The 23,245-nt window shown below is 40.4% G+C and overlaps 1 protein-coding gene across 1 annotated transcript in view; it reads left to right on the top strand.

Moving 5' to 3' along the window:
* The window catches only part of FNDC3B (fibronectin type III domain containing 3B), a 171,561-nt gene extending 151,003 nt beyond the window's left edge, over window positions 1-20,558 (top strand). Inside the window, exons 23-25 of the mRNA XM_075157388.1 lie at window positions 4,742-4,908; window positions 8,243-8,370; window positions 17,061-20,558. Of these exons, the coding sequence (XP_075013489.1) occupies window positions 4,742-4,908; window positions 8,243-8,370; window positions 17,061-17,372 (607 nt within the window). The 3' untranslated portion in view covers window positions 17,373-20,558. The remainder of the gene's footprint in view (window positions 1-4,741; window positions 4,909-8,242; window positions 8,371-17,060) is intronic.
* Window positions 20,559-23,245: the final 2,687 nt, after the last annotated feature.

The raw sequence follows: 23,245 nt of genomic DNA, 5'->3' as shown, positions 1-23,245 counted from the left end.
GGCTGTAATTGTGCAGATAACAGGGATGTTGCAATAATAATGTTAAGAGCTGTTGATTTATGAAATTCATGTCCTTTAGTTTCTGGTTATGCAGTTGCCCATGTGCACTGAAAAGAAGCCTCAGGTCACCAGGTTGGACCAGTGCTGATTAATGATTAATGATTTCTCTCCAGCCAAAATTGTGGCAGATCACCACATTTTTCTGGGAGGCAGTAACAGAATCATTCGCAAGGCTATTTTAGCCTTTGTACTTGGCTCAAGATTGCTGTCTTATTTAGTGCTGTATGGTAGATTTTCTTTCAAATTAAGTTGTTGTAAGGACAAACAGGTTACTAAATATAAACAAAACCCAAGAGTTTGAAAGGGAACCTGCTGATTAAAATGTGCTGAGAACTAATGAGCGGAGGTAGAGCGAGTACATTCATATTCCTCTGCTCGATTGGAAGTGACTGAAGTGGAGGAAACACAATAGCTGCAACATGTAAAACATTTCCAAGAAGATCTTCACTGAGAATGAAAAGGTATTGATGAAAAACTAACAGCAGTGGTGTCTCCCAAACAATCATTTTAGGACATTGTGTTCTCTCTCCTCCACTGTGTGCAAGTAAATGAATAATCCGTGACCGACGTGAGAATGTCTGGGAAGGGGAGAATTGGGATCGCTCGAGTGAGATGAGGGGGAAGTAGCCTTTGGGGAGTGTCGCCTTCCCTGGGGCAAGTTGCTTTCTTTTCAGTTTCTGCTGTTACTTTACTGGAGAGAAGAGGCAACACTGCAGCATGTTAAATTTGAATAATACAGATTTACTTGCAGATGGTGCAAACTTTAAAAAAAGAAAATGCAACTGTATTGAGAATGCCATTAACCTGCAGAGGTAGTCTTTTTTCAAAGACAGGGTACCAGTTTAAGGTATACAGCCTCCTGTCTTTTAAATTCAACTGGGCAAACCTCTTAGAGTTGAAAATTTCGCGGTGCTTGTTAGCACACTTCAGGGATTTACCCAAATGGCCTGAGCAGGTAGAGGTTGGAGAATGAACACATCTTGAGCGTGTTTTGTGTTTTGGTTTTGTCTATCTTGGAAGGGGAGAGTGATGAAGAAATAAGAAACCAAAGTAAACACACGTATTTCTGTAAGTGTGTTCCTGTATAGGAACAGGAGCACTTTTGGCTTGTTCAAACCACTTGTGTCCCCATACTATCTCCACAGTTTTACCAATACAACTGTCCTAATGTAACATTGGACAAGCTAAGGAACTAATCTAATATAAGACTACCAATTTACGGAGATTTTTAACCTCTATCAGTTCTCAAATCCAGTTCACCTTTTAGCCCTCTAAATATTGGTACTGAAGGAGCAGCGTGGGGCTGGGAACAGCCAGCTCAGGGAGGGCGTAGCTGCCACACTTCCTAAGGGACCTTCACCGCAAACATCAGCATATTGGTATTTGGGCGCCATTTCACTAATGTTTAAACTAACTTTTTCAACGTTGCAGCTAAAAGCGTATCCATTTTGACTGAAGGGACAAGAAGTGGCAGTTTGTCAAGCCGCAGTACTTCAGTCGCGTTCAACCGTGTGCCCATCCCTCAGCTCCAGCCTAGCCGCGCGGGGAGGAGGGATGGAGGAGGCTCTCTTGAGCCATGCACCTGGCTCCTCTAGAAGCCTACCAGCACCCATGGCCTGATGTGCAAGTTGTATTGCTGCCCTGTGGAGACTGGGGCTTGTGTCTTCTCACATTCAGTTTATGAATGACGTAAAGCTTTCTTAGGTAAGTGAAGTGGGATGTCGAAAAAAATCCACCCTCCCAGTGTACTTCAGCTATCATCCTGAAAAGCCAGAAAGATTTTTCATGGCTGTGCTTTGTTAATGACCATGCTTATGGCATCCCACAGCTTCTGAGGAGGAAAACTCATTGTCCGTGTTCAGATAGAGAACTTGAGTAGAGACTGGGAGAAGGTGAGAGGGAGATAGAGAACATGGGAGCAGACATCACAGTAGCAATGTGGAATCACACTGGTGGGTTCAATTTCAAGTTCATTGCGGTCCTTCAGCCGAAAACCTGGGAGACTGAAAAAAGACTGTAGGATATGTCTCCAAGTCTATAGCCGTCTACATCAAATAACTACACTATTTTTAAAAATAACCAAAATAATTCTGGAGGAGTATAAAGTACCTACTTTAGACATGAGGAAAATACTACGTTGTTATAAAAAAATCACTAGTATTTTGAAGTTAAAATGTTTCATCTTCATAATGTTTCTTACATCATGATCTGCATCTTCAAACACTATTACAAAGCATTATTATCATAGTAAAGCCTAACAGCAATTGAATTTGATTGACTTAGTAATCAGCCTTTCTTCTCCAAAATTAGAAGCCTTCTTTCTTCAAAGGTGGTTGAATCTCAGAAGTTTAAGTGTGCTTCCATTACAGTCTTGTGTATTGAACATGGATGCAAGCTTTTCCGTAATCATTTTTGCTTTCATTACAGATGTTTTTTGAGATAGTGATAGAGAAGTAAAAAGGGGTGGAGATGGAAACCAGATGCAATTATTAGTCCAATTCCAAATGACAGGAGAAGCTCAGGTGTTTTCTCAGATCACTTTTTCAGTGTTATGAAACCTTAATCATATTCAAAAGGTGAAAGTGTAATTTCAGGACTAAGTCATTGGTATTTGCCATCTAAATATGTCTAGCAAGTGTACCATAAGCCCAAACTGGGATAGGGGTGTGTTTGTGTAGTAGCTGGAAAGGTATATTATCCCTCCCTTGCTTATGTAGCTCCACGGATGATTACAAAGAGGTCATTAGTCTAAAATGCTGCATTGCTATCTGTTGCCCTTGGATCAGGGCCAGGGACAAGTCTCAGCACTTCTGTGAGTACTGCAGTGGTTTCTGAGCCAGCTGCCTGAGTGAGCTACAAGAAGTGGAGAGGGGGAGAGAGACAGTAGTCTTGTCTCTTCAGTCTTAATGCTGTCCTAAATACGTGTGCTTTGTTCGTCATGCAGTGAATCCCAAGAAATTTTATTCCATGAGAACAGGTCTGTGGCAGTCTTTTCAAACGTGCCATGGCTGCTTACGTGAGCCTCAAAAATGTGGGATAGCAGGCAGTCCTTAAAACTGTGTAAGCATAAGGTTGAAAAAAAAAATTCTTCTTTGGAAATTGGCTCTAAAATCTCCTCTTAAAAACTTGTGGGCATAGATCTTTGATTTCCAATCAAGGTGAGGGGCTCACTACAACTCGGTGGGGATAGTAAGTCACATTAGTCCTCAGAGTACATTTCCAGCAATTTAAATTACCTGAACATTTCTTTTTATTACAGATGATTCTTGATCTCTCTGTTTGTACTTCCGTGGATTTCAATCATAATGTAATATGAATTGATTTCTGTCCCTGAGAGCTAATGACAGACCCAGTTTCTTTGAAATGCTCAAATTGGTTATACTGTGTATCTCATGCAAAGCCAAAGGACTTATTATCCAGGATAAAGCTAGCACCTAGATAGGGAGGTCAAAACCAAATCTCTTTGTTGGCTTCCTGGTGATTTAAAATCCGCTGAAATGGTTAAGATATTTGAGTAAGCGTAGTAAATCATCAGAAAAACTATGTGATCCTACGCGTTGAATTTTGTGTTCTCCAGATTCAGGACTATTTCAAGCAAGACCTTTTTCCCCAGCGGAGGCTAAGCAGGTTGAGGCAAGATGCTGGGTGCTTCCTCTTTATTTACCCTCATCCCCATTCTGCTCAGCACCCAGGGGGTCAGGATCTCAGTCAGAAATTGCTGGCTAACGTATGACTACTACTGAAAAGCATTTATCTGGGCAGAGCAATTGAAAATAGAAGTCAGATTCTCTCTAGTAACCTCTACTTTTTTTTTTTTTTTTTTTTGTTTTGTTAGATTAAGTGACATTGATTTTGTTCTGCATTACATTGTTGGACAAGTTTGTGTGTGCTGATGTTTGGTTTGTCCATGGAAGTATTTTGGAAGTCTCTTCCTTAGGGCTCTATCTTTTTCTTCTCAGCCAGCTCTCGAGCAGAGCTGTCAGTACAGGTGTCCCTCAGAGCTCCAAACTGGCATCCTTTTCCATCCTCCATATCCTGCTCTCTACAGAAATGCTTCCCCGGAGCCTTTTCACTCACAGACCACCATGTATTCTCTCTGAATCTGTTTCTCTCTCTGGCTGTCTTCAGCCTGCAAACTCTTCAAAACCGAGAAGTGTGCGTAATATTTTACACATATATTATGCAATCCATATGTTCTGATTTAAATGGAGTTACTCTGGCTTAAGATGGCACGGATGAATGCAAGATGTGGTCTTTGGGTCTTAATGTGCGAATAAAGTCCAAATCGAGCAATAAAGGATTCAAAGTATTAATCTTGTTCTAGACATACTTTTAAACCAGCAGCGCACGCGGTGTATTGTAGCAGAACACAGGTTGAATCCGTTTTGATTACTAGGTAGTAGGAAATGCCTCGACAGACATTTTTTCTAATAATTTGTGTAATCATTTTGCAAAGTAAGTATTAGTTGCAAAGGAGACACTGGACTTCTGCTTTCCCTGACCTACTAATCATTGTTAGCGTGTTAATAACACGCTGGTGTTATACGTGCCTTTAACAGCTCTGCAAAGCACGTTGTGCCAATTTTCACAATATGGATACCTTGCGCTGACACGTGTGGTAGGCCAGAAATGTCAGTGCCGCTCCAGTGCAATTACATGTTCTCATTTTCATTGTTTCCAGGTTCATTCCGATTTATAGGGGACCAAGTCATACGTACAAGATACAGAGGCTGACAGAATCCACTTGTTACTCGTTCAGAATACAGGCGGTCAATGATGCTGGGGAGGGACCTTTCTCAGAAATATGTACCTTCTGCACAACAAAGTCAGTCCCACCTGCAATCAAAGGTATGTAGTAAGTTTTTTTGCATATGCATAAGTAACATGTAATTATTCAAGTAATTGGTAAGTATGCAGTGAGTTTGTAAGGGTTAACATAAGTATGCAATACCACGTGAAAAATCAGTTTGTGCTGCTTGTATATTTCTGTGAATTGTGAAGTTACATTATGGTGGGAAGCTAAATTATCACCAAAAAACCTCATATAAACAATATAAATATTATATCAACCACTGTTATTATACATAAACTGTTAAAATGCTGCTGCTAACAATAATATTTACCAAGGGATTGCTCTGGATACTGCAGCACTTCAATAAGGGATGTAACAGCTTTGGTATATATGTGTACATACCAACTTAAGCGTTAGTAAAGTTGCATGTTGTTTTAAGTTATGTAGGTGATATTCAGCGTAGCACTTCAGAGTTTATTTTTCTTTTAATTTATAAAATTAATAATGATATTTCACATACATAAAGCAATGGATTCTTTATCTCATTTAGCATGTGTTCCTCTAGAAGAGCAGAAGGCCTAATTAAATCAAGTTTTATAATGAAACGTCGTTTACTGTGTGTAAATTTTGGCCTAAGTAATTTGCTCCTTCCTTCCAAGGAGAATATTACAAAGGCAGCAGATTCGCTATATCGGCTGTCAGATAAACTGAGCTGAAATCAGAATCACCTTTTTTTTTCCTGTGCGCTTAAAACTCCTTTGTCAAGCAGTACCATTTACTGTGAGAAACAGCAACTGTTAGGTTGTCAGAGAGGTTTCATTTGCCCGGCTGTATTTAAAATCTGGCTTTGGTGATTTTCACACCGTTCACGATCAAAGATTTAGAGAGGGGACAACACTGCTGGGGTGTAACTTCCCTGGTCCCTAGGTTAGCTGCTCTGAATCACCCCCAGGAAGAATAAGTGTCTCGAGCGCAGAGAGAACATCGGGAGATTGGCTTCACTATGCTAAAATCGGCGTATGCGAGAATCCCACTTTCGTTTCTGCCTGGATTTGGATATCCCCTGGGTTTTGGCATTTGCTTCAGTGCTCTTTCTTGAAGAAGATACCTGTATGTGTTTGGTGTGAAGTTCGGGGGTAAATATACTTACCCAACAGTGAATTATCTTGATGCAGTTGTAAGATATGCTACCCAGCAAAGCAAAGGGAGCTCGTGCCAGATGAAGCAGGCTGGCGTAGGTGACGGTAGCAGGGAGGGTGTGCTTCACAGCTTTAGCATCATCGCAGGTTGTCAGAGTGCCTGGGCACAGGCACGTGTCACTCGCGGATGCTGAGTCCGTGTTGCCGTTGCTTCTCTTAGCTGCACTAAATGGATAAAACTAGCACAGGGATGGCTGCATGCACTGTAGTCACATTTTCATTTTGTTGGATAGAAATCCATTTTATTAAATTCAGATCTCACCTAGGTTTTTGTTTTGAACTCCCTGCCTGCCTTTTTAGTTCTTGTTAAATATGACTCATGCTCTGGACTGAACATCAAGCAGTTAAGATATGGTGCAGATACCGGGTCGTGTGTGGGCTGGGACCACAGGTACATGACAAAATACTGGCTCTCACAGAGAAAAGGGCACAACAGAAAGTGCATTAGTGAACACTGCCGTGGGGAGGTAATGCCATACGGAAAAGAGATCTGTTGAGGCAAAATGATGGTGTTGATTCCCTTCCGTGTTCAGAGCAATACAAAGGAATGTGGGTGATAAACTTAGCACAGTTTTTCGTGTATCAGAAGCACATGTTTATTCTCCTATAAAGTATCCTAACTACTCACTTAGTGATGCCAGCCCTAAAATAGCATTATTGTTAATGGTAGTGTTTTGTAAGTGTCAGACAAAAATCTACGTGTAACGTGATGAGGGATGGAAGGAGGAGGGAAAATAATTGAGAATGTGTTGTCAGCTGAGATGAAGGCGTCTATTATCAGTCTCTCAACACTGGCAGATGTGCAGAGAGAAGCAAATGGATATTGATTACATTTGGGTCCGCGTATGATTCATGTGTTCCTCTTGGGTGGTAACGAGTTAGTCTAAAATTCATGTAATGTATGCAGCAGCAGCAGCGTTTGTTTCTTTGATAGACTCTCCTGTTGTCTGTTTTCGTAGGGTTGGGAATCTATATTGCCTTTAACAAGCTCATGTCCTTGCATGTGCACATGTTAACCACTCGCTAAAGTGTTTAACGCCGTTGTTTCTCCCAGTTTCATTTTTTGGTCATGTCCTGGCTTGCTCTGCCTGATCAAGAGGTTGGTGGACCCTGGATGCTGTCGCAGTTGTTTTGATGCCTTCCAGTGGCCGATGCTTAGTTGCACATGTGAACATGCTGCCGCTGTTAGTACTCTGCTCGGTTCACCTGCCAGCTTGCCGTCAGGCATCGTACAGTGACTTTCAGCTGGCGAGAGATAGGACGTTCCCCAGGACGGCAGCGTGGTAAAAGCCGACAAACGGAATTTCTCTAGGGTTCTCGTGAAAGCGCTAGCCTAAGCCTGGCTAGAAATAGCAGGTCTGACCATCTGAATTTCAGGCTCAGAGTTAGCTATGAGTCCAAGTCTTTAAAATTATGCTTGTACTTTTGCTTCCCAGGCTGGGCTTAATCTCTAATACAGAAGATAATTTAGCTTCACTTCTCACATTCCTTCTCCCGTTTTTCCTGAATGAAATGTTTGATATTATTCCTCTCTTTCAATGACGTGTATCATGGGAGGAATACGCAAACATCTCCACTGGCACAGGTGTTTGCTCAGAACTTCACGAAATTACTGCTTTTATTAATGCCAGCGTAATTCCTGCGTTGGCTTCTGCTTTGAAAAGATCAGTGTACAGCATTGCAATTGAATTTTAAAAGTTCACAGTTTTCTATCACATCCACTCCCCCTTTCTAGTGGCTCATACAGCTGACAGATCAGAGATGCTCTAACAGATCACTGTCCTTCTGCAGAAGTGATCTGGGTCCTACAGTAAACTTCATAGGAGCTTGTTCATCAGCTCTAAATTTCACCCAGTTTTCTGTGAGCAATGTTTGTTATTGTTTAATATCACAAGAATCCTGAACTGCTTAATCAGGCAAGACTGTCCTGAAATAAATGTGACTTTTGAGTGACTTAAAGATCCAGCCACAGTTTTACTTCTTTCATCCAGTGGTGATAGCAATTTGATTTTTAGCCACATAAATAACACTACAGGTTACATGCTACTAACCCCTGTGATGTCCCAAAGTTCTCTTTTTAAAAATGTTCTCGTATATATTGCAGTGTGCGTAAAATGAGTAAGATTTTAAAATGAGTAAGATTTCAATCCAGTCTTTATATTAAATGTTAACACATTTAATTTGATTGTAGCCCCTCGAGTGACACAGCTGGGAGGAAACGCCTGTGAAATTACCTGGGAAATGGTCCCACCCATGAAGGGAGATCCTGTCGGTTACGTTCTGCAGGTACTGGTTGGAAGAGAATCTGAATACAAGCAGGTAGGAAAATGGTCTTGTTTTAATATTGCTAAATTGATGATATAATGGAAATGTTTTTGAACATTTGCTGTGCTGCTTCTTTCTACTGTATTGAATTACACCCTATGGTTATGCGTCACAAACTTGCGTGAAGGTTGAGTCAAAATTAAGGGCTGTAATAGGTTGTTTTCTCCCCAGGGGGAGTATATAGAACATCATTATCTTATTGGAGTGATTTGCGCTCTGTTCATAGTTAATCATTATTTCTAACTGAACTAACCTTTGAAAAGTTACAGTTCTGTCCACCCAAGCTTTCTTCTGAACTGGCTGGTGCTAACCGTTGTCTGAAGATGAGAAGATGAAGTAGGTAGATTATCTTCCTCATTCACTAAGCCAATTCCAAGACCCTCCATCAAGCATTTCAGTCAAGTACACAAATTTTAACTGGTTTGTTCAGCCATCCCATTCCTGTCTAAGGTTTCGCTGCAAGGATGTGTAACTGCTGTATATCAGTTGCCCCACAGAACCTGTGTCTGTTCTTGCACCGTGGAAACAAAGTGAACGAAGTACGGCTGATCCTTCTTTCCTTGTCTATCATGAGTAGAGTTCACAAGTGGTCATTTCCCCAGAGCACCTGAAGCAGAACAACTCATTCACAGCTAGATCTCTTATTTCATCTATCACACCTCTGACTGTGTGATTCACATTGCGCTTCATCTGTGCCCTGTCTTCTCCCTGTCCTTTCTTTCATTGTCATATGGATTCCAAATAAGTCCAAATTAGGGGATGAGATATGTTAAACCTTAAATTAAATTCTTAAAAATATGAACAAGGTAGTACTTTGCAATTGTCTTTGCTTCTCTTCAGTCTATTTTTGAGTGTTACTGCGAATTAATGAATTATCAAAAATAACATAAATAAATGCAAGACAATTCATGTGGGTGCTAAAGATTCAGAAACCTAACTACTGTTTTTGTCGGGAAACATTTTTGGTGCTGGTATAGGTAATAAAACCTCCGTGTGCTGTGTTGGCCTCGTAATGTCAGTGGTAAGTGGATAAGTGGACTCATTTTGCTGTTGCCCGATTTACAAAGTAGCCTTGATGTATAACCTCCACCTACAGCTTTAGTAAGCATAGCTTCAGTGCTTAAAATGTTCTGGATGTCCTTGGGGAGAACTGGGCATGGCTTCCTGTTCCTTTAAGGTAGGTGATGGCATAATCTTCGCAGTCAAGAAATTGTGGTATGAAAAAGCCCAGCAATAAAGGAAATAAAAAGTACCTTCAGGGTCTTATGTTGAAGGTCTTCATTTCTCATGAAGCTCGACCCTGCTGAGGGGTGTTTTGCTTGAGTTTTCACAAGTGACTCATTAGAAGCAGCTCCTGGCTGGGATGCTCAAAGCTGACATTGTGACTTCTGTAGTTGGGCTGGCTGATAACCAGCTGTGGAAAATGGTTTCAGTCTCAGAAATCAGTTTCACCCGTGAAAATTACTTATCTTCATCACAAATGTGGGTGTCTTCTCAGCACTGGGGCACATCCCTGACTTACTGTCCGTTAGCTGAGCTGCTGTGTGCGCATGCTCTTAGCTCCTATTATGGGAACAAGAGATAAAATACATAAACGTCTTTCAGTGATTTTCTGGCTAATGCATTTCGCTTTACCTTCACTGTGGCATACGTGTGATCACTTGCTACTCTTTAGCTGAAAAGTAGTTTTAGTGATATGTTAATTACGTTTTAAGTACAAGTCTTAAATTTACTTTTAAATCTGTTTTGTTCCCTGCAAGTGACATATATATTTTGCATATGTATCTCAGGGAGCGTATTGTATTAGAAAAGTTTTGCAAATTGTTTTGAAGGGTTGCGCAAATAAAAATATGGTAGACTTTCAGGCTATTAAATGCGCCCATGAGAAAGAACAGGGTCTTAAGTGACTATATATATATATATCTCTCTCTCTCTAAGTTTCTATAGCAGTCGCCAGTGCGTTCTGCAAGAACGAGGGATAGTATAGCTGGATAAGAAGGAGAAAAATAGCTGCATGAAATAATTTTTTATGTCCCACTGGCATGGAAATAAATGCAACAAATAGCTATTTGAAGCCATTTATGGGCTATGCAGGACTTCATATCACACGTAGGGTTGCTCATCCTCAGATGCTTTCACCTTCACTCACCCTCCAGGACACAGTTGTCTCTGTTCTGCGACATATTTTATATCAGCCCAAACGCAGATGAGAAGAGTTTCATAGAATAAAAATCCATTTTTTAAAATTACCTTAAAATTGAAACTTTTCAACTTACGAACATATAAAGCTGTTTCTCTGTTGTAAGTCTGTAATTCTGTCAATAGATCACTTTATTTGCAGCAATTTAAAGGCAACTATTTAAGGCAGGGCCTCGACCAGTTTTAACTAGGAAGACATGTTACAAATCCATAGAGCCACATCTCCCTGTCTGCTCCCAGTTGATTTACTTCAGACGAATACAGCTGATAACTGACCAAAACCAGTTTCCTCATTTTATCTTAACGCTCTAATTCTTGCTTTCAGTGTTTAAATGAGTAAAAGCTTATGAGTCTAAGTTCATGTGCAGATATCTCCTGGAGCAGAACAAACCAATTAAAGGGTAAAGCATTTACTAAGCATTACTGTCTGTAGAAGTAACTATGCTTGGCAGAAATCAAGATGATGAGAGTGGGAGAATGTTTGATATATGTCTGTGTTTCTCCCCCAGGAAAGATACTGTTATTCTGACAAACATATTGGGAAGATGTCAATATGCCTTTTCTGATACTGGCTTAGCATTCATACTGTGTTAAGTATTTTAAACTGGTGTCATGGCGTTTTATTGGCAAGAACATTGTATGCTTTACATAGTAGATTTTAGTCTTTTCATCCAAATAAAAGCTTGGAAAAGGAAGATCCTATCATCGTGAAAACTGACTTAGAAGTTTTTAATGAAGATTGTGTTTGACTTTTCAAAACGTGACTATCCCATGACTGTTTGGGGAACAGTTGTGCACACAGAGTGGCACGGTGTTGAGCACGGAGTCTCAGTGGACTCGGTAAGAAAGCTCACACAAATCCTTACTCAGGCGGCATAGATGTGATGATTCCTATTTCTGGGAAAATTTTACGTTACAGATCTTGATCCAGCTTTTTGCTAGGAAGCCCTTTAGAAGGAGCAGAATGCGATGTTCTCCCATATTAATTTCATTAATAGAAGAGAAAATCCACCTGGGCACTTGCTGCTGACTGGGCATGAAGCAGTGTGCTTCAGTTTATTCTGGCACAGAGTTGGGTGCACGCTGAAATAAGCGGCCATGTTTACTTCTCTTTTTCACACAGAGTATCTCTTTAGTACACGGCGCTGATTTTTCTGGGACTGCCTGTGGACCAGAATGAAGTAGGGCATCGTTACACCTTTCTAGTGTGTTTTGTATCTAAAGTGAATAAATACAGAAAACTCCATTATGAAATAAAACATGAATAGGAGAAGACAAAGTCTTATTGCCATCTGTTAACTCTCAAAGTTTGAGCTCCTTGTTAATCTATTGCTCTGTGTGCCATCCTAGAGATGAAGCTCTCGAGAGATGTGAGAACACCTAGGAGCAGCCCACCGCTCTGTACTTGCACCTCACTTACGTTGTAGAAACATGTAGAAAATAATCATCTTCATTAACTTATAAAATAAGCTAAGTAGCTTTAGCATTTCCTTCCCCTGCTGCAACGTCAGCCACTGATGGGCTTTTGGGTAAAGCTACAGTTTCTCTTTAGATCATCACACCTGAGCTGTCTCCTTCCACCTGTAGCCCGATGTATGCAGCCCTCTGCCTCCCAAGAGCCACTGCTCCTCCACCATTTGACCTAGCAGAGGCGGTGTCAGAGTATTCAAAAGCTCTTTTTTTCAGACTGGGGCTATAGCCATCTCTGCCTTCCTCTGGGTAAACACGTTGTAAATATTTCTCTGCTGAGAATTGTCTGAAGAACTGGATTTGCAGGAGCTAAACGGATAACAATTTAGCTCCCTAAAAAGCATGTTAAAAACTACTAAATACTCCTTTTCCTTTTCTTAAGCCATGTGTTCCTTTTTCCGTATTTGTACACTTTATCTATTCGGATACTTCAAAAAGCAATGGCATTATGACATTGCAGTTCTTTTTAAGAAATGGAATTTTTTCCTTGTTTATGAATCAGGATGTAAATCACAGCAGATTGCAGGAATTGGTGGCCCAGTTCTGTTTTTCTGTTTCTTGCAGTTTCATTTAGCAAAGCTTACTCAGTTAGAACTTAGCTTTCAAGTGTGTTAAAATTGTCTCCAGCTTTGCATAGTTTTAATCTGGAGTGAGCTGGGTTGTGCAGTGCAGGAGCTGACTTGGGATAACAGTCATAAGACTCGGCAGCCCAAGTTTTATTTTCCCAGTTGAGCAGCTCTGGGGATCAAATCACCGAGGAGCCGGCTCTTCATAAGAGCTGTCCGTGGGAAATGAGCGCTGAGTTTTAAAGCTTCGTTATCCTTAAATTGTTTGCCAGTGAGGCAAAACGTCCTACCTTTGAAATTTCAGAGAATTTGGAGGCGATTGTTTCATCAGCTTCTGCCGTATCTCTTCTGGGAGAAAACTGTCCCCAAATGCTTTCCAAATGAAGAAAAGATATGGGTAGGATACACTGGGTGTGTAAAAATCCCCCACCAATGCAGTGGGAAGCCTGCTCGGGTCTGTACCGAGAGGTGGATCCAGGGGAGAACCCGGTCGGTCTCAACAAGCTCTAATTTTTATTACTGTTTTTTCTTTGTTTCAGACTCTGTAGACACACAATCTCTGAAACGCATTCACTGCACTGTTAATTTGTGTAAATCGGCAAAAAATTGTTTTTCCTTCTCTACTTTAAATAGCAAGTCAAAGGCACTTGTACTGGTTACATGCCAAAATACAACATAATTGTACAGTACACATTGGCATTTATTATTAGTGCTACTTGTATTGAGTATTTTCTCTGCCTCCTGATGCCAATTTTGTGTCATGCGACGAGCAAATAATTTCCTTTCGTTAGAGTTTTTCAGTGCAGCCCACCTCGTGGAAGGTGATCTGAGAGGCTCTGATTTGCTGTCCACAACTCTTTAAGGTTTTATGAGCATCTCAGCAATGGAGTGAGGGAAGCTGATTTTGAGTCTGGATAAAATAATAAACCCAGCCAGTTTCTTAAAGAGAAATCTGTCAGATGACTTAGAAGAAATTAAACCTTTCAAGTGGGCATGCTTTCTAAATAGAGTGAAACCCGCCTCTGATTTTTGATCTTCTTATCACCATACAACATAGGCTTTTATTAATTACTAAATACACTGGTCATTGCAATGGAGTGCAACAACCAGATAAGGTTATCTTACACTTTCCAGTGTGCCGCTTATAGGGCAATTCTGGCTGTCATTTTTATTATTTGGAAAAGGTGGAGGAGGTTTGGAATTATTTAATGACATCGGTGAAATTGAGAAATACTTGCCTACAGGAATTCTCTGAGCTGTCTGGCTTGATCAATAGGATCAAATGCCATAAGAGGCTTCGGCAGCAGTTTATGACTCGTGGTGGTATTTTCATTGAGGGAGCCAGGCAAAAAGCTCATCATGTTTTTATTATATTCTCAGGTACCTAAACAGAAAAGCTGTTTTTAGGAACTGAAAGTGATCAATTGGATAGCCACTTTACTTTGACTTGCTGGCCACCAAAGCATAATGTGCTACATATAAAAAAGTATGCTGCTTTATACAGTCATATTTGGTTTAATCTTTGTTTAGAAAATTTAAAGACCTTATACATAATTGTCAAATTAATTTTTTTTTCCTCTCTGTTGTGTATGTGAAGTCCATTCACAGAGTGTAACGGTGTTCCCAACCAAGCATTCATCTTTGTGCTGAGGGCATCCTGCGTTGGCTTAGCGACTAATGCAGTGTACTAATGCAGACAGAACTGAGCTGGAGCCAGTAGTGTCTCCAAGGCGCTTGCTGCAGCCGGTTGTGGAGGATACGAGGCTCCTGCCAGAAGCGAATGATAATTAAGCAGAGTAATTTTTTACCTGTTACTGAGAAGGGACATAGATCCACTGGTGCTAAATACTCATCAAACCACTGAAAGCAGGAGAATTTCCACCACCTTTCTAGCCCTGGTGCACGAAATGTTTTGTCTTTATCATTAGTGAATATTAATTCATGTATTCAATGGATTTTCAGCTGTTTTTCAAACTTTAACGATGCACTCTTCTCTCACTTGACTGTCTGGCCTTTTTCTGAGAAGTGCTGTTGACTAGCTGGCTTGAGTGAACTTGGTCATCTATATTCATTAGACTGTAATGAAGATACAGGTCTTTGATTTAGCCAAACTTAGCCTCCAGTTACATTGGTATTCACCACCCTGACAGAACGAACAAGTGAAAAAACAATTAACTGGACAGTTTTTTTCAATGCAAAGACAGGTTGTATATATCCCATCCCTAGTATCTGTTAAATGTAATGTATGAAGATTAGATTGTAAAATTTTTATTAAATGTCATTATTTGGATTTTTATTTTGTTTTAGAAGTAGTCATATTGGTTGCAAAGGTTCATTTATGGCAAAGGCATGTAGAGCTCTCCTGATTATACATTTTGAAATGAAATTAATAATTACAACGGCACCAGAAAACATGCCTTGCTTACAGTTGTTTTGTAAGGATAGATGCTTTGAGTTACCACGTCTCGGACTCTAAAGAAATGGGAATTAGGTAAGTCCTCCACGTAGAAGAATCCTGACTCTGGTCCTGTGGAAAAACACATCCTTATTTAATTACTTGCTGAAACTACATTTACATGCCAAATGCATGCAACTTTTCTTTGCATGATCATTTATATTTGGGAGTAAACTGCAGTATTAACCACCTACAAAGTGTAGCATTGATGATGGAGTAGGTGGAGGACAGTTGCCCACAACAGGTCAGTGTTAGAAATGGAATTGTCATTGGAAAATAGAGTGGCAGAGTCGTTCTTGGTATAAGGTACCCTTTGCAAACAGATGTTTCAACCTTCACGCTATTTCTGTGGACCACTACAGCACTTGCAGTTTTGTTTTCCCTGCAGTTACTGTATTACTGTAACTTAATGACTCACTTCTCATTGGCGTTGGGAAGACAAGCGAAGACGACAAGAAAGGCAACAGTGCATAGCTGTGGTTAGTTGCAGAGATTTATGGTATGAATTTGTTGTATTCCTGTCACTTGAGCTAGAGTGAACTTCCTGCGAATGCTGAGCATACTTGAGGAAGGTAAAATAATTTTGTTTAAACATTGCTTCTAGATTTATGCCTCGGGGCCAAGAAACATGAGCCAGTTAAAGGACTTCTCTTCAGTCTGGAAACTCAGACTCACCATCATTCAAACTACATTTGGAAAAACTGAAAGTTTAAAAGGAGGGGAGAGAACAAATGAAATAAAAACCTTAATCTTTTGTCCCAGACCTTCTCAAGAAGTCGGCAACTGGCTTTCTAACTGAGGGATGAGTCTCAGGGGCAAGCACGGGCAGGAAAACTGGACTCTTTAAGTGGTATTTAGCTGAACACGTCTCTTCTTTTTCCTCCTGTATTTCTTACTCCAGGGTAACGCACAGGAAGTCCTCTGTTGGCTCAGGTTTAATTTCCCTCGTGTTACCCTTTTCGAAGTTGAGTTCTCCCCTCCGGGAGGGCAGCGGTGCTCTCAGCCTTCCGCTCCCGCAGCGAGGAGAAGGAAACCAGCTAAATGAGCAAAGGAAGAAGTATCTGAAGTTCAAGATTTTTTTTGTTTCCCCAGCAGACACAGGCACTTTGTGACATGTTTTTCATTTCATAAAATACCAGTTTCAACAACCCTCCGTTATATAAGTTGTTGACTGGTTATTTGTTTTCAGAGTTCATAAATGTTTCCAGTGGTCTTTTTCCATTTAAGTCGCAAAACTGTCTCTTAGATATTCAGTTCTCTCTCTTCTTTCTCATATTGTGACTCATGCTCTCTGAGTCATACAGTACCTACATTTGATTAACATAAATACGTGATGGGTTTGGATTGCTAAAGAACCATATACAATGCAACCAAGAGGAGCTTTTTTATATCTTAATAATATTTTATTGTTTCCACAATTCTGAAAGTGTAATTTCTGGCAAAATTGCTGACTCTTGAGAGAAATGTGAGGAAAGTACATTAAAATAATATTTGTAACCAACTTTATGAATGTCTTCCAATAACCTTAGTTTGCAGTTTTCTTCCTTTTGGGGCCGAACACGGTGCTTATGTCTTAGACATGTTTTGGGCATATAGTCACATTTTAAGAGTCCAGAAATGTGTTTGTAGTATTTATCATGCCCACAGAAGATGAGTACGTCTTATGGTTGATATATTGTCTGAAGTCTTGTCTGTCCTTGTGTGCATTGAGTCTGTTGAACAGCCTGTATTGAGACCTCTCATGGTTCGACATCTCTTACATAGTCCTCCACATGCCTCTATTTTTCCAAAACCTGCATTGACCTAGTGAGTTCTTCCCTTGAGAGCTGCAGCAACGTTTCCTTACAGGACTCAGACTTGACCTAACTTTCTGGCCCAAATCCTTGCAAATATCTAACGTTATTATGTTTTTAACTTGTTTGATGCTATGAAAGGAGGAGGAGAAGGTTGTCTTGCTCTTTGTATTTGACTGTGCTTGCTGTTTTGTTTTGAAGGTGTACAAGGGAGAAGAGACCACATTCCACATCTCAGGCCTTCAAGTCAACACAGACTATCGGTTTCGCGTCTGCGTCTGCCGCCGGTGCTTGGATACCTCACAGGAACTTAGTGGACCTTTCAGCCCATCCGTTGCCTTTATGCTTCAGCGAAATGAGATCATGCTTGCAGGAGAAATGGGAAGCATAGATGATCCTAAGATAAAGAGCATGATTCCTACTGATGAACAGTTTGCAGCCCTCATTGTTCTTGGCTTTGCAAGTTTGTCAATTATATTTGCCTGTATATTACAATACTTCTTTATGAAGTAGAGAATTCAATGGAAGTTTGAGATACAAATTTAACTAATGCTACGCATTATAATCCACACATTTATTCAGATATTCCTTTTTTTGAAATCCTTTTGTTCTACCATACATTTTATATACTTCTCTTGTTTTTACAGTTCTAGCTTGACGAAAGATAAATCAGTGTTTTGATGCACCTTTTTGAAATTCAAAACTAGGAAGTGGTCAAACTGGAGAAACAAGCAAACCAGATACCAAAAGCAAGATTTTTTTCCTTCACAGTTTCAAAATAGTCACCAATTTGCCTTTTCAATGTTGTTTTGTTTTTTTCACCGAAGTTCATACAGTCTCTTATTTTATCTTACTATTTAGGAAATTTTAATTATGAGTCACTTTTTTGTCTCTTCTTTTTCCTTCTAAACATTAGTCACAAGTGTGTATAGTGGTAAGACTAGAATACAGTGTTAGTCAACAGTACCAGGTTTTCCTTGAACAGTATTAGCAGTGTTGCCTATGAATTATTCACTCCATTTGCCCCAGTTTTTTCAAGATAAAACGTAAGTTGTTATTTTAACCGTTCAGTGCATTTAAATTGGAACAATATCCTGCAGTCGAAAAACCTTTTTAATTATCTGTTATTTTTACAGTTAAAACACTATAAACTGCCTGTATAAGAAATCAAATAACCAAACTGCGTATAAATTATGAAGCATTATAGATTTTTTTTTTTACCATTTTGATTCCTAGCAGTAATTTTAAGTAAGAGGGCATTGTGCAATAGTTAGTTATTCCCATGTTCAGCTATTAAAAGCTGCTTTAACTTGTCTGTTTGTCACTGTATATAACTATTCCTAATCTAATACTAGATTATTCTATTACGTTCAGCCTGATTTATATGATTAGAGCTGGTGACAGCTTACTGCCTCTACTGAATTAGGTGAGATTTACACTCAATGTAAGCAAACTTTACTGTCAGTTGATTTTTTTTTTTTTTAATTATTATTATTATTATTTTTTGGAGGGATATCCATTTTATGGAACTTTTTTGGAGGTATCAGAAATGAGATCTGTTTATTTTAAATACCTTAAATGGGTGTCTGTGCTATTCTTACCACAGGGCTAATTGAAATAACTTGGTACATGGCAAAATTCAGACAGTCCTGCTCTGATGGGAATGTCCCCCCTCCTCCTGCCTGCCCATTCCAAGATACACGTTTTAATCCATCAGGATACTAGAATTTTTAACTCTACAATCATTGGATTATTTATATTAAGTCAACATTGTGCGAGTACCTCAGGGACATAAATGAGCTGGAGGTGCAAATAGATTCCAAAAGGGTGCAACAGACACAGTGTATTTCCCTGCCTCTTGTTTTTGTATATTTTTGCTACTTGGTTTTGCTTTTGTCCTAGCTACTTTGTGCTCTGTCTCCATCGTCTAAGATTCAGTGTCCTGTACTAGCATAATATTCCCTTAACCAAAGTAATGGGGAAAAAACAACATTATTTTTGTTTTAGGTTTATTTATACTATATACTGCATACAGTACTTTAAATACCAATTACAGTGCAATCTTTTATTTATTGTAAAAAAATAAAAAATAAAAAGTGTACTTATGTACTAATCCCCCTCCCCACCCTCCCCATAGCATGTTATATTTTGTCTGTTTTATATTGTTGTACTTTAGGTCAACTTTTTACCTGGCAGCATTCCTAGTATTATTAATCTTCTTACATTTTCTTGTGTTTTTGAAGATGGGAGCATCTAGTACATTAAATGCCAAAAAAACCCATTATCAGTGATTCAAACGTTTACATGTATCCAAAAACATAATCATCTCTGGAAAGAAAGTGCTAAGATCAATGAATTATTCTGTGTGCCTCTCTAGATGTAGCAAATATTAGAAATGTTCTGTATTTTGTTATTGACTATAATTAGTTTAATTTAGCCTTGCAAACTAATGGCATTGAGCTAAATATATATATTTTTTTGTTTTTGCCAAAGTCATGGCTTGTCAAATTTATTTACATCTTATTTAAATTTATTTGTGATATGAAACTTTGTGACCTTGCATCTGTATTTTGTGAGCAAAGCATATACAGCTGTCTTCAATGGAGGGGAAAAGAGTGTATTTTTTAAAACAATGAAAAGACTGCTAGTTTGGAAACCCAGAAATTTGAATAGATTCCCTTTTTTTTATTTTTGGAATATTGTTTCAGCAGTGCTGCTATGAAATCCAAGCTTGACACCTTTTTAATAAAAACTGCTTTAATAAAAAAAGAAAAAAAAAACGCCTTGCTTTAGATGATTTGATCAATTTTGAAAGTTTGAAATACAAATGATACTAAAAGCAGCGAGCAGAAGTGTAGAGAAAAGCAATCGGTTACACTTGAAGCATTTCTATCATTGCTAATTTGCTTCTGTCATTGCTAATGAGACCGCCCAGTCCAACCCTGAGGTTACCGGAGAAGGTATTCTGCAGGAGTTGGGACAGGCCCTAAGTAAGTTAATTTGACATTCTTTTAGTTTGTATATTCTGCCATAGTGACTTGATCGTCATTCATATATTAACAACAAACGAAAGCATCACGGATCTTAAACCATTCCTGTTCTGATTTCCATTACCGCTGACCCACCGTTTGCCGACGCCTTGTCTTTTCCCGAACACCTTTATGCCCTTTGATCCAGCAATATCAGGCATTGAATCCAACCCGAGGGCTCTCTGCTCTCAAAGAAATTACGAACAACAACAAAAAAGAAAGGTAGAATGAAACACTAAATATTTAAAACCCTTGAGGAAGGAGAGAGATGTTTTTATATTGTTCTGCCTTTTTCTTTATGAACTTGAAATGTTTTCTAATCCTGTTTGTTGGCTAAGTAGCTCAGTATTCAGTGTCACGATTGAAAAGTGCCCTAACTGAATGTGTATGAACCTTATGCTTGCACAGTTCTTTAAATTGAAAAAAATAAAATGTTTTTACCTCACTATGGGAACATACATTCCAAGCTTTTCAACTTCAAAAAAAAATAATCATAATTTTTCTTGTATTGTAAATTTTAGACTATTTCATATGCATTGTATTAAAACTGCCATATCAATTTTAATGTATAGATTTTGCAAATACTACACTATGTATGTAAGACTTAACTGTATCTGTAGTGTATATGTAATATATTTATGCCCAATAAATGTTTTAATTCTTTCTGATATTACCAGGAGCTTTCTTAATTGAATACAGCCCTTCCAGTCTGCGTGGCCCCTTCCTAGCAGGTCAGCGGTGTTGCTGCAGCCTGAAGCACGAGTGGGAGCCCTGAATTTAACTCGGGATGTTTCTGATCTGTAACCGGAATGATTTTGTGTTCTTCGTGAAGTGTTTGCTGGTGCAGTTCAGCAGTTTATAGCGTAATCTGTTCTTAGACTGAGCTAAATACGCTGCAGATTGCAAGTCCACCCCCTGGAAATGTGAAGTTCAGCCAGGCTGTTACCTGGACCGTGCGTCCAAAGGCTGCTGATGTTTTGACCTAAAGATCATCCAGGTGAATGCCAAATTCCTTCTCGCGTGAGCTGGTTTCTGTAGCCCTCCCTCTCCCCATCCACGGGAAATCGCGGTCCTCTCCCGGGGGCTGGCCGGCTTCGGACCGCATCGGCTGTGGCAGCGAGCTCTGACTGCTGCCCTGCAGTTTGCTTCCCTTGGCAGGGCTGACTTACAGTAAGCAAAAGTTTATAGAAATAATCTCAAAGTTAGGTTTCTGCGGTGTTTTAATCACTTCTTTTAAATAGCTCGTGTGAAAATTTAAGGATGGTAAAAAAAAATACCTAGATTTGTTATCTCTTTGTAATTAAACACTTGAAATATCAGAACTTTTACTTATTTGTTAATTATGTGCAGTAAATTCAATTACTCATCATAAAGAATCTAGTATGTATATATATTTCTTGGCAAACACATTAAACGGCTTTTCTTCAAATCACTGCATAAATACAGCATTTTATTTGTTTGCTTTTTTAATTACTGCAATTTACAACGTGAGTGGGTTTTTCCTAAGGAAAAACAGTAATTTTTTCACTTGTTTACTCAGCTCTTTTTTTATTTAAACAGTGCTTGCCAAAATAATCTCTCGTTAACAAAATGTTTTAAATTTGTCTCTAGAATAGTAATTACCGCTTCGGTATCTGAAGAGATCTTTTATTTTCAGTAGTCCCTGGTTTACAGCATTGCCATGAGTGTCTGCAGGGATGGTGGAGAACAGTTAAAGCCCAGGGGAGTGAAGGAGGATTTGGGTATTTGCTGTTCCAGCTTTGAGTGTTGTTTTATGACGTTAAAACCCACAGGTTTGGTGCAGAGGTACGGGGTCCCTTTCCCACACTCAAACTAGGCAGTGGTGGGATAAGTAGCACTAAGTTTCCACTGGATTTTGTTTTACAAGGAAATAAGGAACAAGTTGTAACCAGGCTTGGACAATATTGTATTTACCGACACCTCTTGCCTGCTCATACCCATTGGGAGAAAAGTATCTGCTTTGAGAAGTTTTGAAACGGAGCATGGGCTCGTGTTTTTAGATACTTCCGAGGCCTTACAAAGAACCTCGAGGCTGGTGGGGTAGTTGGACGTGGACTGTGGCCCATCTCGCAATTTGAGCAGTCTCCAGGTCTGCCCGCAGCCAAGCGCGGTCACCAGGTCGGTGGCTGCTGTTTCTATAGCAGCAGCAATTCTCTCTCTTCTCGGTAATCAAAGAGCCCGTTCAAAAATGAAACGGGTAGAATTTGTTTTGCTTTTGACTTCAGCCAGTGTTGCAAGTTTGGAGCACGTTTGGTTTGGTGGAGGAGGGCTGAGCCCTGGCTAAAGGGGGGGTCTCTGCATGCGGAGCCAGTGTATCAAAGCAAGATGCGGCGTGATCCGAGCCACCCGCTCCCCGAGCCAAACAAGAAAGCACACAGGACCCAGAGGTAGCGTCAGTCCATGTTGTTCACCTCCCGCGGAGCTTTCCCTGCCAGACTCATTCAAGTCTTCGAATTTCAGGAGATGTTCAAATTCAGCCCGCTGTAAATAGCACTTTCTTGAAGGGAGGTAGATCTCAACTCCAGCCTTTGTGTCAGGGGACCGAGGCTCTCCTGCCTCTCCCTCCTGTCTTGAAACACAGCAGAGGTGTTTGAAAACACCCCTGAAAATGAAATACTCGGGGAGCCGCAGCTGAGAGGCCTCCGTGCTGTGCTCGATAGCATGGCCTGGGCTGCTCCTCCCTTGCAGGCCAGGGCCTCAGCAAGGCCTGTGTTCTCGGCGGGAGCTTGGCCGACTGACCGGAGGTCTCCTGTCGCTCACAGGTTTGCAGCTGGAGAACCGTTCCCTGGGGAGCGCTGCTTTTCCTGTCTGGGCGGCGGGATGGCGATACCTCGCCCGCGGAGCCTGCAGTGGCGGTGGAAGGTCGGAGTTTCGTCGTCCGGCTCGTTCGCCGACGGAGTGACGGTGTTGTGCTGCGCCGGCACCCCCGGGAAGAGCGGTGGTTCCTCGTCCCGCGGGGACGGGGAGGGTCTGTCAGGACCGAGAGTCGGGGGGAGTGGGAGGAAGCAGCTCCAGCCTGCGTCCGTCTCTAGCGGGTGATTTAAATCACCTCTCTCTTCAGCGGCCCCAGCGTATTTTTGTCCTTTTGCTGAAGTTTAAGTTGCAGGTGACACACGGGAGTTAATCTTAAACTGGTAGGAAGAGGTGGGACGAGTCCTGGTGCTCGCGGCCCACCCAGACCCCACCTGAGGGAAACACCGACCGCGGGGAAGCTGAGGGAGCTGAACTGCTTGGCTCCTGCCAGACCCGGACCCAAACCTCTTCCTCTTCTGCTTGCCTGTGTGCTTGTTCGGGATTGAACGAGTGGTACATAAAGAGACCGGTTCATGTTTTTAA

Source organism: Calonectris borealis, chromosome 9 (genome assembly GCF_964195595.1).
Source record: "Calonectris borealis chromosome 9, bCalBor7.hap1.2, whole genome shotgun sequence".
Taxonomy (NCBI): Eukaryota; Metazoa; Chordata; class Aves; order Procellariiformes; family Procellariidae; genus Calonectris; species Calonectris borealis.
The sequence above is the reverse complement of the archived record's forward strand: the minus strand, read 5'-3'. Positions and strand labels throughout refer to the sequence as shown.